The 15037-nt window shown below is 36.3% G+C and overlaps 1 protein-coding gene and 1 long non-coding RNA gene across 2 annotated transcripts in view; one reads left to right on the top strand and one right to left on the bottom strand.

Annotated features, from left to right (window-relative positions):
* Positions 1-223: 223 nt before the first annotated feature.
* The window catches only part of USP33 (ubiquitin specific peptidase 33), a 56615-nt gene continuing 41801 nt past the window's right edge, over positions 224-15037 (bottom strand). The window contains 8 exon segments of the mRNA XM_036026311.1: positions 224-1402; positions 1804-1872; positions 3874-3976; positions 6861-6969; positions 9771-9852; positions 11004-11173; positions 14257-14383; positions 14854-15034. Coding sequence (XP_035882204.1) covers positions 1245-1402; positions 1804-1872; positions 3874-3976; positions 6861-6969; positions 9771-9852; positions 11004-11173; positions 14257-14383; positions 14854-15034 — 999 coding nt within the window. The 3' untranslated portion in view covers positions 224-1244.
* On the top strand, positions 5662-6235 carry LOC118500662. Its single transcript, XR_004903237.1, has 2 exons — positions 5662-5883; positions 5917-6235. It is a non-coding gene; the product is annotated as an uncharacterized LOC118500662 (long non-coding RNA).

The following is a 15037-nucleotide window of genomic DNA, read 5'->3' on the forward strand; positions in this document are numbered from 1 at the left end:
GAGGATCATTGTAAATTATGAAGAAAACTAAAAACAATATACATTTTTAACATTTAAAATATACTTACTGGCTGATTCATAAGCTCACCATTTCATTAAACATCAAAACTTTATACTGAATGACTTATTTTGCATACTTCTGATTAAGAAATAACAAAGACATTAATATTAACACTTTATAGCCTTCACTACTAGTATCTATCAAATAAATTCAACATCCAAGTTACACATTCTAAAATCAATTTTATTGAACTAATTTTAACAACACTGTTTTCAGTTGGCAGCAGATGCCTCCAACCAAAACAAAACCATCATGAATGCTTTCAACATATTCAAAATAATCCATTTTGGTTCTGCATTTGGAATATGGTTAAACTTTTGACATCACATAATCAAGCAAATAGTGGTGCATACATTAATCAAAAACTTTATGCATTTCATTAAAAAAAATCATTTTGCAAGTGGTTTCAGCTTTATAAACAATTGACACATTCCATACTTCATGCTCTCAAAATAAAAAGTGCCCTAAAACTAACTTTTAGGTTTTTCTACTAATATTAATGAATACTATCCAGGGTTATAGGTAGGAATTGAAGCTTAATATTTTACAGTATGAGGCAATAAGTTACTGATATCTGCTGACACAAATTCCACTCAAACTAAATACATCCTCAATACATTCAAAAAGACATTTTGTAAATATTAATATGCTAGTTTATATGCTGCAGTGCAAAAGAAGTGACACCCTACCATTTCCTGAGCTTTAGGGACTTAACATTTTTCTGACTACAACTCTTAATTTAAAATAGGCTCTTTATGATATGAAGCCATGTCAAAACTACACAATTAGGTTTTTGGAAAACTGAAAAGATTGGTCAGAGTTACGACGGTTTAGGGTAATGAAAATTTTTTCAAAGCAAAATTATTTACAAAATTACAAAGAATACTGTGGATCTGCACGTAGTATAAAGATCAAAGATAACCTACTGATTACCAAATGATCACAATTACCCCTTTCTTTCAAAAATATTACACTGACAGACTACGGTAAGTTAAAGCATTAAATATACCAACCTGTAGTATATTATACATTTTAACACGTTTTTCCATAATGCCCGGTAAAAAGGAATGAGATCAAATATTAAAAATCAAGAAAATAAACATGCTTTTAGGAATGTTTCTGCATCTGTTATGACAGGGGAAGTGAAAATGATTTCTCATTAAACTACTCTATATCCTCAAACCTACAAAGACCGAGTTTCTACTTCAATTTTTTCTTCTGTTTGTAGTATATCCGGGTCGATATGAACAACTGGAGGTCGGAGGATAACTTCAGGCCCTCCTCCGTATATAGACTGTAGAAAATTCCATGTTTCTTCAGAAATTTGACCAGAATCTGCTCCTAAAATTAAGTGTATAGAGAAAGAATATTTACAAATCTACAAATTCATATTGCAAAAGCTTTCAAAATGTACCTCTCATCCCCAGCATGAATCCTCTAGGGATAATTGAGCACTTTTGTAACATGAATCTTCAGACTACTAGCCCACATTATTATAAACTGCAACTTTATGGTCTGTCTTAAAAAGGTACAGATCTTTTTTCCTAATGCCTATCAGCAGCCTTAAAACCTTTCCTCAGATGAAAATTAAACAATGAAAACTTTCCTACTATTTGTCCTACTTTGTGAATGAATTACAGCATTAACTGAGTAAAAAAGTGGCAATATGATTAGTGACGATATGGCCTTAAAAGTGACAAATTACTAACAAGTATAGGCTTTCAAATGTTAGTCAGACTTACCTTGCCTGAGCATCACATTGCCACATTTAGTGACTGCAATTTTAGTGTTATCAATAGGACCTGGAGGATCTGAGTTAAAAGGAAAAATAAATTATCAAAATGCACACTTCCCAAATAAATGCACCAAAGAATTGCTTGAAATAACTGAATGATGTAACTGTATAATTGGACTGATTATGTTTTAGTGGGGTCATATTAGTTGATTCTTAACTGTCTTTTGAGCTTCTTCCTTCATGGGTCTTAGCTCCCACAGACAAAATCAGGAAAGAAAGTGAGAGAGGCTCGTTCGTTACCATCCAAAATCTAATATAAATGATTTCTTAACTATCCATTTGAGGATTACAGGTTAAAATGTACTTTTAATGCTATGAAAAAACAATTCCTTTGTAATTTAAAAAGAGGTTATGCAATTCTTAATTTGTTCCAGATGGTCATTATACTGAAAACAATAAAAGCACTGTAAAATAAAATGTTAAAACAAATCCTTTAATTTTAATATTTTAATTTTTTAATTGAATTTATTGGGGTGAGATTGGTTAACAAAATCCTACAAGTTTCAAGTGTACAGCTAAACAAAACATCATTTGTACACTACATCATACTCCCTTCAAAGTAAAGGCTCTTTCTGTCCCCATGTATCCCCACTTTGCCCTCTTCCACTTCCCCCACCCCACTTTCCCTCTGGCTATCACCACACTGTTGCCTGTGACTATGTGTTTGTGTGTATATATATATTTTTTTTTTGTATTTTTTTTGCTTAATCCCATCACCTTTTTTCAACCAGCCAGTAGCACCTTTTTAAGAAAACACCTTATTGTTTTCCCTTTGAATACACAAGTACATGTTCATTATCAAAATCTGTTTAAAAAAAAGGTAGAAGGAAGCCCTGGCTGGTGTAGCTCAGTGGACTGAGTGCGGGCTGCGAACCAAAGTGTCACAGGTTCGATTCCCAGCCAGGGTACATTCCTGGGTTGCAGGCCATGACCCCCAGCAACCACACATTGATGTTTCTCTCTCTCTCTCTCTCCCTCCCTTCTCTCTCTAGAGATAAATAAATAAAATCTTTTTTTTAAAAAAAGATGGAAGGAAAAATATATACTATAATCCTGCTATAAAAAAAATAGGCAGCCTCAACCAATGTAGCTCAGCTCATTGAGCATCATCCCACAAAGCAAAAGGTCACGAGTTCAATTCCCCAGTCAGGGCACATGCCTGGGTTACAGGTCTGGTCTCTGGTTGGGGTGTTAAGAGAGACAGCAGGTCAATGTTTTTCTCCCTGCCTTCCCCTCTCTCTCAAATAAATTTTTTTTTTTAATTATTTTAAGCAAGCACATGGGCTGGTATATTTTGTGATTGTCTTTTTAAATGTATTTTTGTAAGATTTTATTTATTTTTAGAGAGGGGAAGGGAGAGAGAGGGAGAGAAACACTGATCAACCGCCTCTCATACACACCCCATCCAGGTACCTGGCCAGCAACCCAGGCATGTGCCCTGACTGGGAACCCCCTTTGCGTGTGCAGGACCACGCCTAACCCACTGAGCCACACCCAGAGCAAATAAAATCTTTTTTTTTAAAGGCAAACTGTTTTAGTATCTGTGTGGTCTTTTAGCTTTTGCATATGTTTGCCTATTTATTGAATACAAAAGGTTCAAATGATGAATACTGTATTGTGATCTTTTTTCATCTATCAAAAACAATTATTTTTAAATTACAAAATACTATCAAACAAATTTTTTTGTAAGGTACACATAGTATTCCATTGTAATTGATAAACCATAATTTAACCAATCTTATTGTTTGGTGTTTTTTAAACTCTTCAATATTAAGATCGCAGACTAATTCTGCTTAGTTCCTTTATTCCTTCTACGAATGGAATATAATTGATGAAATAGGTTTTTAAAACTTAAAAATCCCCAGAACCAGAATATAAACTATAATGTAAGATCCCTGAGGGCAGGAAACTTTTTTTTTTCTTGTTCACTGGTATAATCCCAAGTGTACATAGTCAAAAAATATTTGTTAAATAGACAAAAATCTGCAGAGAATTTCATGCTTAGTTAACTACTTACCTCCATCTTTTCCCTTCACAAAATTTTCCCATTCTCTAAACCACTGCATACTGATGCAATAAAAAGTAGCTGGAGAGTCCTCCTCTTGAAATGCTCTGTTGAGCTACAGGGGAGGAGGGAAATCAGTCACCTAATGTTTAGAACTTGCTTTTTAGCAAAACATACTTAATAAAAAATCTCAATTATACATCTCAAATATACTACATCCACATATTACTTGTGTTCACTTAACATATTGATGGACATGTTTCTACTACAAAAACAATGCTGCCATGAATAATCTTGTATATGTCTTTTCACATACAATATACATACAGTATACGTATAAGTACAGGATAAATTCTCACAAGTGGTGGGACATCCCTGAAGATGTTCCACTCCTTCCTCTAGATCTAAGGCCCAAGAATATGATTCAAACAAGGCAAAACTCTATTAGAAATGGAAATCTTTCGATTCCCAGTCAGGGCACATGCCTGGGTTGAAGGCCACAGCCCCCACCAACCGTACATTGATGTTTCTTTCTCTCTCTCTCTCTCTCTCTCTCTCTTTCTCCCTCCCTTCCCTCTCTAAAAATAAATAAATAAAATATTTTTAAAAATTTATAAAAAATAAAAAAAGAAATCTTCACACAAGTAACCTAATAGCTAGAATGGAGTTACTACAATGTCAATTTTGTCAGCCACTCTGGCTTCTATTGCTTTCAACTAAAGAAATCCAATTGACAGAAAACTGTTACAGAAAGAGAGGTGGATGCAACAGTGCCTAATGAAAATGAAGGGTATTTAGAATTTATCTAATTGTAAAAGTGTGAAAAGGGAGCCTAAAACTATTTCATGATGGGTAACTAAATTCCCATATTAATACTACTGGTAGACAAAGACAAGTTCAGGTCATGTCTCTCCTATAATCAAATCTAATAAAAGCCCTACCATTGTCTCCAAAAATCCTTATTATAGCCCAGAAGTACCTCCATGATCTGCCTCATGATTTGACCTCATTTTTTAATACTCTCCTCCTCATTTATTCACTTGTGGTCGCATGGACCTTTGTTATGCCCAGAACCAAGCAGACACCCATTCCTGCCTCTCAAAGCTTTTGCATGGCTATTACTTCTTTCTGCAAATATGAATATCTCCCTCACCTTCTTCAAGTCTTTGCTTAAATTACCACCTTCGCCATGAGGCCTATCTTTATCACCCTACTTAAAATTGCACCTCACTCCCCATCCATCACTGCATTCCTGATCTCTCTTATCCATTTAGATATTTTTCATTTTCATAAAACTCATCACCTTTTAATATATAATGTACTAGTTATTTATTGTAAATTCTTTGAGGGCAAGGATCTTTCTAGAACATGAGGTAGCTGCTTCCATAGAACAATGAAATGCAATGAAAAATGTGCCTGTCTTTGATGGTTAACAAATCAAAGCATGTTTGGGTCAAGATATAGCATTAAAGTTAGGACTTTCTGTGAAGTATGGCTTATCCCTAGAGAACTGAGATTTCTAAAATGTAATGTCAGACAAATTTTGCCAGATTAATCCATTTAATTCATAGCATTATGAGGTTTGGATACTATTAGGACTTTATCTCTGGCATTAGAAATTTCTTCCTTAATGTGTCTGGGTGAGGACTTTTTACATTTTAGTTAGATACAATCACCCCATTAATTTAAAAACATCTGTTTTTCTCTAGTTCTAAGAAATCTTTTAAAAATGTTGCTCTTAAAGTAGTTCCTGCCCTCTATTCTCTTCTAAAATGCCTATTAGAAAAACACTGGAGTCTATATCTACCCAACATGTTGAAACTTCTGTTTTTCATCTGTTTACCTTTGCACCACATTTTAGGAGAAACCCTTTGCTGGTCCTTCAGGACATTAATTTGCTCTCCAGCAATACTTCTTCTGCCATTCAATCAACCCATCTACTGAGTTTTGTTTTCAGGATACAACATCATTATGCATCTCCTAAGGACCAATATTTATTTTAAGCATAATTTAGGAAATCATGTATCTTTCTAAGTATTACTTATGTACCTTTAGTATCTTTCTAAGTATTACAAGCTATCTAAGATAATGCCTTCTTTAATAGACCCAGGTGTCCACATTCTGCTCTATCAAAGCAGACACCTTAATGCTTGCTGCCTTACACAATGCAGGCAGCATACTGCTGAGGTCATTATTTGTATCCACCACTTCCAAGCCTGAAGCCTATTTGGTCATTTCCTGTGGATTTTGGTTTACTTTTTCAATTGGATCCTGTCTGTTTTTATAATTTTTCAGAAACTCCACTTAATTTCCAGTCCACCAAAGGCACCTATTTTTATACTCCAGTGTTATTTTTTTATGCAAACAAATTGCTGAAAAAAAGAAAACAAAGTATGTGGAATAATCAACAAATTTGGAAAACATGTAAATAGTTAAAGCTGTATTACTGACAGCAGCACTCGGAGGAGACTGACTTCTTGCAACCTGGACAAACAGAACTGCACTAGACTTAGTCAATGAAGCCCGGTGGTTCAGTTCTCCTTGCTGATTCTATGATCAGACTTTCTGCTGCTTGCAATGAAGGAACACATCACAATAAACTTACCTTGTGGAAACTAGGTATATTTATAAGTACAGAGAGTACCACAAAACTATTATATTTCACAAAGTGATGGGAGTAGAGAATGGGGTCTGGTAAATAATTACAGAAAAATACTAACTTAAGAAAATTTATAATTTACAGTTTCAACAAGGAGATTTCTTGCCAGTGCCAATCCATAGGAAAAAATTACCAATCCATTAAAACAAAAAAAAAAAAAACACACACAAAAAAGAGAACTTAACTCACTACATTGTTGTGCCCTACACTGTTATATACTCAGAGCACATAAAATCTACTGCAACCCATTCACCCCAATCATTTCATTTATAAAATACAGTTCTCCTGTCAGTTCTTTATACTAGATCATATTTATAATTTGAAAAACATAATTTTTTACCCGAATAAAAATTTCCAATTCAGTTTTTCTCCTTTTTTCAATTTTCTCTGCCTCAATCTGGCAAGTGTGACAAATGTACAGATGGTTAACAGCTGGTCCTCCTCCATACCTAAAGCATAAAAATTTAATAATTATGACAATCTTGAAAAAAGCCGATGCTCTGGAAAATGTCTCCCACTTTCAGTCAATAGCTAAGTTCCTAGTAAATCCTCAAAGAAAAATTCTCAGTCATATTTAAACTATTATAAAAATCAAATAATCATAAGGACCTGACTTTATGTTTGTCTGGGTCAATGACTTTATCAGCTTATTAACTAACCTGCTTTACCTGTATGTCAACTTTCCCTTATAATTACTTCCACTACAAAATGTGTTTGAGGCAACACCACCACAACATAAAAGCAGCAGCTTTCAAAAACTGGCACATAGAACTTCTGGCCAAGATGGAGGCGTAGGTAAGATACACTGTGCCTCCTAACACAACCAAAATAAGGGCAACAACAATTTAGAAACAAAATAACAACCAGAACTGACAGAAAATTGATCCCTATGGAAGTCTGACAACCAAGGAGTTAAAATAGACACATTCATCTAGACCCATAGGCAGAACAGAGTTGGGGGGCAGGGCGGAGAGGGGTTATGGCACAAAAAGTGGTGGCACTGGGCACACAAGACAGAAGGAAGGAGGCAGACCCTGGGATACGCAGGCGATACCTGGTAGACCCCGGACATGGGGTGGCAACGGGCAGACCCAGTGAGCCACTGATTGTGAAGTGAGGCACAGTGTGCAAGGCAGCTCGCTGACCCAGCGGTCCCACATTCACATGAAGATAACCAGGTGAGGCTGGGAAGCAAGACAGACTGCACAACCCATGGTCCCAGCGCAGTGAAATAAAGCCTTGAAACACCAATTGGGGGCACCTGTGGGGGTTCAGGTGCCGAGAGAGACTCCCAGCTCGCTGGACAGTTTGTTGGAGAGACCCACAGGGTCCTAGGACATACACAAGCCCACCCACACAGAAATCAGCACCAAAAGGGTGCAGTTTGCTTGGAGGAAGCAGCAGAAAGGACTGAAATTCGACAGTGAACTGAGAAAGTGCCATTGTTCTCTCTCAGACCCTGCCCCCACATACAGCATCACAACCCAGTGCCATAGGTTACCCTGCCCTGGTGAACACCTAAGGCTCCGCCCCTCATACATAACAGGTGCAACAAGACCAAAAAAAAAAAAAAAGCCCAAAAGGAAGAACAGATCCGAGCTCCACAGCAAATATAACTGAGTGACCAAGAGATAGCCAACCTATCAGATGCACAGTTCAAAGCACTGGTGATCAGGATGCTCACAGAATTGGTTGAATTTGGTCACAAATTAGATGAAAAAAATGAAGGCTATGCTAACTGAAATGAAGGAAAATGCACAGGGAACCAATAAGGATGGGAAGAAAACTGGGACTCAAATCAATGGAATGGACCAGAAGGAAAAAAGAAACAACCAAACAGAAAAGAATGAAGAAACAAGAACTCAAAAAAAAAAAATGAGGAAAGGCTTAGGAACCTCCAGGACATCTTGAAACATTCCAACATCCGAATTATAGGGGTACCAGAAGGAGAAGAGGAAGAGCAGCAGGTGGAAAACTTATTTGAACAAATAATAAAGGAGAACTTCCCCATTCTGGCAAAGGAAATAGACTTCCAGGAAGTCCAGGAAGCTCAGAGAGTCCCAAAGAAGTTGGACCCAAGGAGGAACACACCAAGGCACATTATCATTACATTACCCAAGATTAAAATGAAGGAGAGAATCCTAGAAGCAGCAAGAGATAAGGGGACAGTAACCTACAAAGGAGTTCCCATCAGACTGTTAGCTGATTTCTCAAAAGAGACCCTGAAGGCAAGAAGGGGCTGGAAAGAAGTATTCCAAGTCATGAAAGACAAGGACCTACACCCAAGATTGATCTATCTGGCAAAGCTTTCATTTAGAATGGAAGGGCAGATAAAGTGCTTCTCAGATAAGGTCAAGTTAAAGGAGTTCATCATCACCAAGTCCTTATTATATGAAATGTTAAAGGGACTTATTTAAAAAAAAGAAGATAAAAAACATGTACAGTAAAATGACAGCAAACTCACAACTATTAACAACCACACCTGAAACAAAAAACAAACTAAGCAAACAACTAGAACAGGAACAGAATCACAGAAATGGAGATCACATGGAGGGTTAGCAACAGGGGAGTGGGAGGAAAAGAGAGGGAAAAGGTATAGAGAATAAATAGCATAGATGGTAGGTAGAAAATAGGAAGAGGGCAAGAATAGTATGGGAAATGTAGAAGCTACAGAACTTATGACACATGGACATGAACTAAAGGGGGGAAATGTGGGTAGGAGAGGGTGTGCAGGGTGGAGGGGAATGAAGGGAGGAAATGGGACAACTGTAATAGCACTATCAATAAAACATATTTTTAAAAAATGTTAAAAACTGGCATATAACATAAATTTCAGTTATGCTGCCATATTCTTCATCAACTTTAAATAAGAGGCTTCCCTTGGCCCCTCAAGTAAGAATTTATGGAATAAGTTATTTTCAATATGCCACTAAGGAAAACATAAGGAAATTTCCTATGTGTGAAATCTTTTAAAATAAAATTTAAAACTTTAAGAGTTAAATATCACAGAATACTTTTACATATACAGATAATCCCAACATAAGAATTAGAATTAATTATGTAAACTAGGGACACACTAGCTACAGAATCTACTGACTCACACTCAGAGTGAATAAAAGAAGGAAAAAGGGAATATTCTACTTAAGCAACATAACACACAAGAAGCATACTCTGTGAAATAATCCAATCCCTTAACAAGTTTCACAAACTGATTTGCACAGTACCATATCATCTGATTTGAAAAACAAACCTGCTATATAGGTTATCCCAGATGTTCTGAGGCAGCATCAAAACCAGGTCTTCAATATAACTAGCTTTTCGTGGAGGAATACCTGAAAAAAGTTTAGATGGATGTTTCATTCTTAAATTCCTTTATATTATTCTCAAAGGTCAAAGTCTTTTTTTAAATGGTTAATCACTGACATCTCTTGATTTTTATTCTTGAAACCCCTCCTAAAAAGGTTAAAAATTAAGTAAATATAAGCATTTTTGGTGATTATACTCCTAAAGATATGTGTAGTTCTTGAAATACAGAAAAATCAGTAAACCCAGATCTTCAAGTATTTAACTTATGTAAATCTTTACTAAGCCTTGACTATGTATTAGAGGAAATCAGAGATAAATAAGAAACAATCTTTCCTTCATGGAGCTTTATGGTAGCAGAAAAAATGAAGCACTTATATAAATAACCTAGAAAAATGGCAGGCACAGATATATGACATAAAGGTTCATGGGAAAATTCAGAACAGGAGAAGCCTTATGTTAGTAGTTTAAGTTGGAAAATGAGAGAAAACTTCACATACAGATACATTTTCAAGGTTTAGGTTTCTAAATCTAAATACAGGATATTCCTACTACCTCTTTAGTTTCATTGAAAAAAATAATGAGAATATCAGGTCCTTAACCATAAAATGTAACCAAGGTATCACAGTAAAGTGTTATTTTTTCATGGGAATAAATACTAACGAAGCCAATCACAAAGACATAAGTTGTATTTATCAAATAACTATACGAGTTTTTTTGTTAAATTCTAAGTACATTTTTATATTTTGGAGAAGAGCCAGGTTTTTCATTTAGACAAAAGGCATAAGAGCCACAAATACAGTTGGTAGTGTCTCTTGGCTGAGAAAAATGATGTATAATTTAAGTGCTCACTGTGCCATAACTGGTTGTTTTATATAGTCTCCACTATGACATTAAGAGCTCTGAGAACAGAAGGTGTCCTTATTATTGTCAGGCTTTATTTCAGTACAGGGTTTTGAACAGGTACTCAATACGTTACTGCTCCACAAATAGGCTACAGGCTGCCTACAATTGGAAGAAAAAGCCCAACTGAAACCACAGGGAATTAAACACACTTAAATTCAACTGCAGATGGGGTAATGAGAAATAAACAGAAGAAGAAAACTCTTGGATCTTTCCTAATATGCAAACTATTTACCAGCAAACCCCTACCACTACTTTCCATGACAGAATTTCTTACCTCCATGGATACAGAGAAAATCATTATTTGAAATAGGGCCAGGTTCAGCAAAGGTCTTAAATTTATTTAGCCACTGTCGAGAAATATAAAACTGAAGGAGACTTGGTTCCATTATGTTCAACAAATTTGATATCCTTCGCCTCTCTTTTTGTGCCTCTTCACTGCTCTTCCTATTAAAAACAATGATTCAATTCAATATGCATCTTATTCCATTAGACCAGTAAGTAGCTTTTTCCTCTTCCTTACACTTAGGCTTAGACTGAAGTACTTAAGTCTAAGTCTAAGTCTAAGTCTAAGGAAGACTTAACATACACATTAATACTCTGAATCGTATTAGATCTTGGAAATCATTCAAGGGAAATACACTTTGTATCAATCCTCAACACTATATTATACAACTCTAGGGGCAATACTGTGTCTTAACTACTGGTATCCACATAAACATTTATTAACAAATGTTAGTTAATAAAATCAATCAAAACAGTTAATCTGTTTGCTGTTTCATTAGCTAGCACTTGATCTTTTACAAAATTTATATTAGTATAAGATTTTATTGTTATAGTAATATCTTATTTATTACCTATTTTAGGAGAAAATTTTGTACTTAATTCCTATCATCAGTGCCTAATTTTTAAAATTAAAACCAATATTCCTAAAAGAAAATACAGTTGACCCTTGAACAGCATAGGGGATTAAAGCACCGCGCACTCCCTCCTCTGTGCATTCAGAAACCCACATATAAATTTGACTCGCCACAAAACTTAGCTGTCCCTTTATATCCACAGAGGATTGGTTCCAGCCCCCCATGAAGATAACAAAATCTGTGGATGCTCAATTTCTCTATACAAAATGGCATAGATCAATGCATACAGTCAGCCCTCCACATCCAGACTCCCAACCACAGACTGAAAACAGTACAGGTATTTATTGAAAACAGTCGATGTATAAGTGGACCCACAAAGTTCAAACCACACTGTTTGACTTTTGTTAACTGTATATTCCTTGCTCTTTAATTAAATGATTTAACATTTTCAGGGCTTCCGGCAAGATGGAGGCATAGATGGATGCACCGTACCTCCATGCACAACCAAGATTAGAACAACAACAATTTAGAGGCAGAACAACACCCAGAACTGACAGAGAATTTATCTGAATGGAAGTTGGACAGCCAAGAAGTTGAAGCAGACCTGTTCATCCAGACAGGTAGGAGGGGCGGAGAGGAGCAGCTGGGCGTGGATCGTGGTACGTAGAGAACAGGGAGAACTGGGCGCATAGGGCAACCGGGAGCGCCTAAGGCATCCGGAGCGCGCAGGATCTCGGATGGACCCTGAGTATTCGAGCAGCAGCTGGCGGACCCAGTAAAGCGGCGATTGTGGACGGGGGCAGAGCGCACAGCCCAGGATCCCAGGGAAGGGACTGAGATCCCAGGAGAGTGGAGCTACCTCCATTGTTCCCTCCTGCCCCTGCCCCAGCCCCCGCCCCCACATACAACGTCACAATCTAGCGACTGGGGTGCCCAGCCGCAGTGAACACCTAAGGCTCTGCCCCTCACCAAACAGGAGCGACCAGACCAAAAAAAAAAAAGAGAGAGACAGACATGTCTCAAACAGAAAAACAGATCAATGCCCCAGGGCTCATCCTTTTGAGCAACCAAGAGACAGCCAATCTATCAGATGCACAGTTCAAAGGACTGGTGATCAGAAAGCTCACAGAATTGGTTGATTTTGGGCACAAATTACATGAAAAAATGCAGGTTACCATAAAAGAGATGAAGGAAGATGCACGGAGAACCAATAGTGAAGGGAAGGAAACTAGGACTCAAAACAATAGAGTGGACCAGAAGGAAGAAAAAAACAACCAAACAGGAAAGAATGAAGAAATAAGAATTCAAAAAAATGAGGAGAAGCTTACGAACCTCCAGGACATCTTTAAACGTTCCAGTATCGGAATTATAGGGGTACCAGAAGGGGAAGGGGAAAAGCAACAGACTGAGCACATATTTGAACAAATAATAAAGGAGAACTTCCCCATTCTGGCAAAGGAAATAGACTTCCAGGAAGTCCAGGAAGCTCAGAGAGCCCCAAAGAAGTTGGACCCAAGAAGAAACACACCAAGGCACATTATCATTACATTAGCCAAGGTAAAAATGAAGGAGAGAATTCTAGAAGCAGCAAGAGATAAGGGGACAGTAACCTACAAAGGAGTTCCCATCAGACTGTCAGCTGATTTCTCAAAAGAGACGTTACAGGCAAGAAGGGGCTGGAAAGAAATATTCCAAGTCGTGAAAGACAAGGACCTATATTCCAGATTACTCTATCCAGCAAAGCTTTCATTTAGAATGGAAGGGCACATAAAGTGCTTCTCAGATAAGGTCAAGTTAAAGGAGTTCATCATCACCAAGCCCTTATTTTATGAAATATTAAAGGGGCTTATCTAAGAAAAGAAGATAAAGAAAAAACACATTGGATTGAGCACAGGCTGGGAACCAAAGTGTCCCAGGTTCGATTCCCAGCTAGGGTACATTCCTGGGTTGCAGGCCATAACCCCCAGCAACCGCACATTGATGTTTCTCTCTCTCTCTCCCCCCCCTTCCCTCCCTAAAAATAAATAAATAAAATCTTAAAAAAAAAAGGAAAAAGTATAAAACTCTTTAAAAAAAAAAAAAAAGAAAAAACATGTATAGTAAAATGAAAGCAAACTCACAATTATTAATAATCACACCTAAACCAAAACCAAAAGAAACTAAACAAACAACTCGAACAGGAACAGAACCACAGAAATGGAGAACACATGGAGGGTTAGCAACAGGGGAGTGGGAGGAAGAGAGAGGGGGAAAAGGTACAGAGAATAAATAGCATATAATGTAGGTTGAAAATAGATAGGGGAAGAATAAGAATAGTATGGGAAATGTAGAAGCTAAAGAACTTATAAGTATGACACATGGACATGACTAAGGGTGGGATATGGGTGGGAGAGGGGGTACAGGGTGGAGGGGAGTGAAGGGGAAAATGGGACAACTGTAATAGCATAATCAATAAAATATATTAAAAAAAGTCAAAAAAATGATTTAACATTTTCTTAAAGGATCTTACTGCATGCAATTTTCACTTTATTTTACTCATATAATGAGTAAAATAATTTCTAATCTTTACTCAGCAATCCATTTTGAAAGTTTTAGAAGTCACTGATTACCCTCAATTGAGAAGTAATTCTGTATTTGTTAAAATAGCTTATCTATGAGTTACTTCCTTACCTATAGAAAAGAACATAAGCTTCTGCATTTTGTACTGTAGATTCTGAAACTTCAGTGACACTTTGATCATCAAATTCATACCAGAGATTATTTAAATTGTTCCGACAGTATGCAATATAGTGTCCACCTGAATTTAAGAGCAAAATTTTAAATCATTTCAGTAACACCAATTAACACAAGAATGTAAGATAAACTACTTTTATATTCCAATTTCTTAGCCGAGACTGAGATATAGCAAGAACTATGCTAGTATTTATTATAGTATTGCATGTATCCTCACAAGTACCACTCGAGGAAATGTAAATAAGGATAGAAAATGTAATTTTAAAAAAAGCCAGGGTAAAAATGATCATGCCAAAATCCTTATTATTTTACTTTATACAAAATATAATTTCTGGTATTATAAAATTCAAAGTAAAATTATTCAATTTCCTAAAATTCTGATGTTTTTGAACCAAAATACAATAAAAATAAATACTAAAAACCTATTTTTACAATTTTTTCTTTTGTTCAATCAGGTCTTACTTGAAAGATAAACTCCGATTATCTACTCTTTTTAATTTAATCTAAGAACATATGTCAAACCGATATACTTACTACTTGCAGTTCCATGATGACAAATGACTGACAGAAGGTCATAGGTAACAATTTGAGCTGGACTATCTTTAGCAAGAAATGGCTGAAGATCCAGGCCTTCCAGTGGAAAGGAAACATGGGTACTGATTTTGGTAGAAAACATCAGTTCATGTCTGAATCTTTTAAGATGGATACATAAAATCTA

The sequence above is a fragment of the Phyllostomus discolor genome, chromosome 5 (genome assembly GCF_004126475.2).
Source record: "Phyllostomus discolor isolate MPI-MPIP mPhyDis1 chromosome 5, mPhyDis1.pri.v3, whole genome shotgun sequence".
In the NCBI taxonomy this organism is placed as follows: Eukaryota; Metazoa; Chordata; class Mammalia; order Chiroptera; family Phyllostomidae; genus Phyllostomus; species Phyllostomus discolor.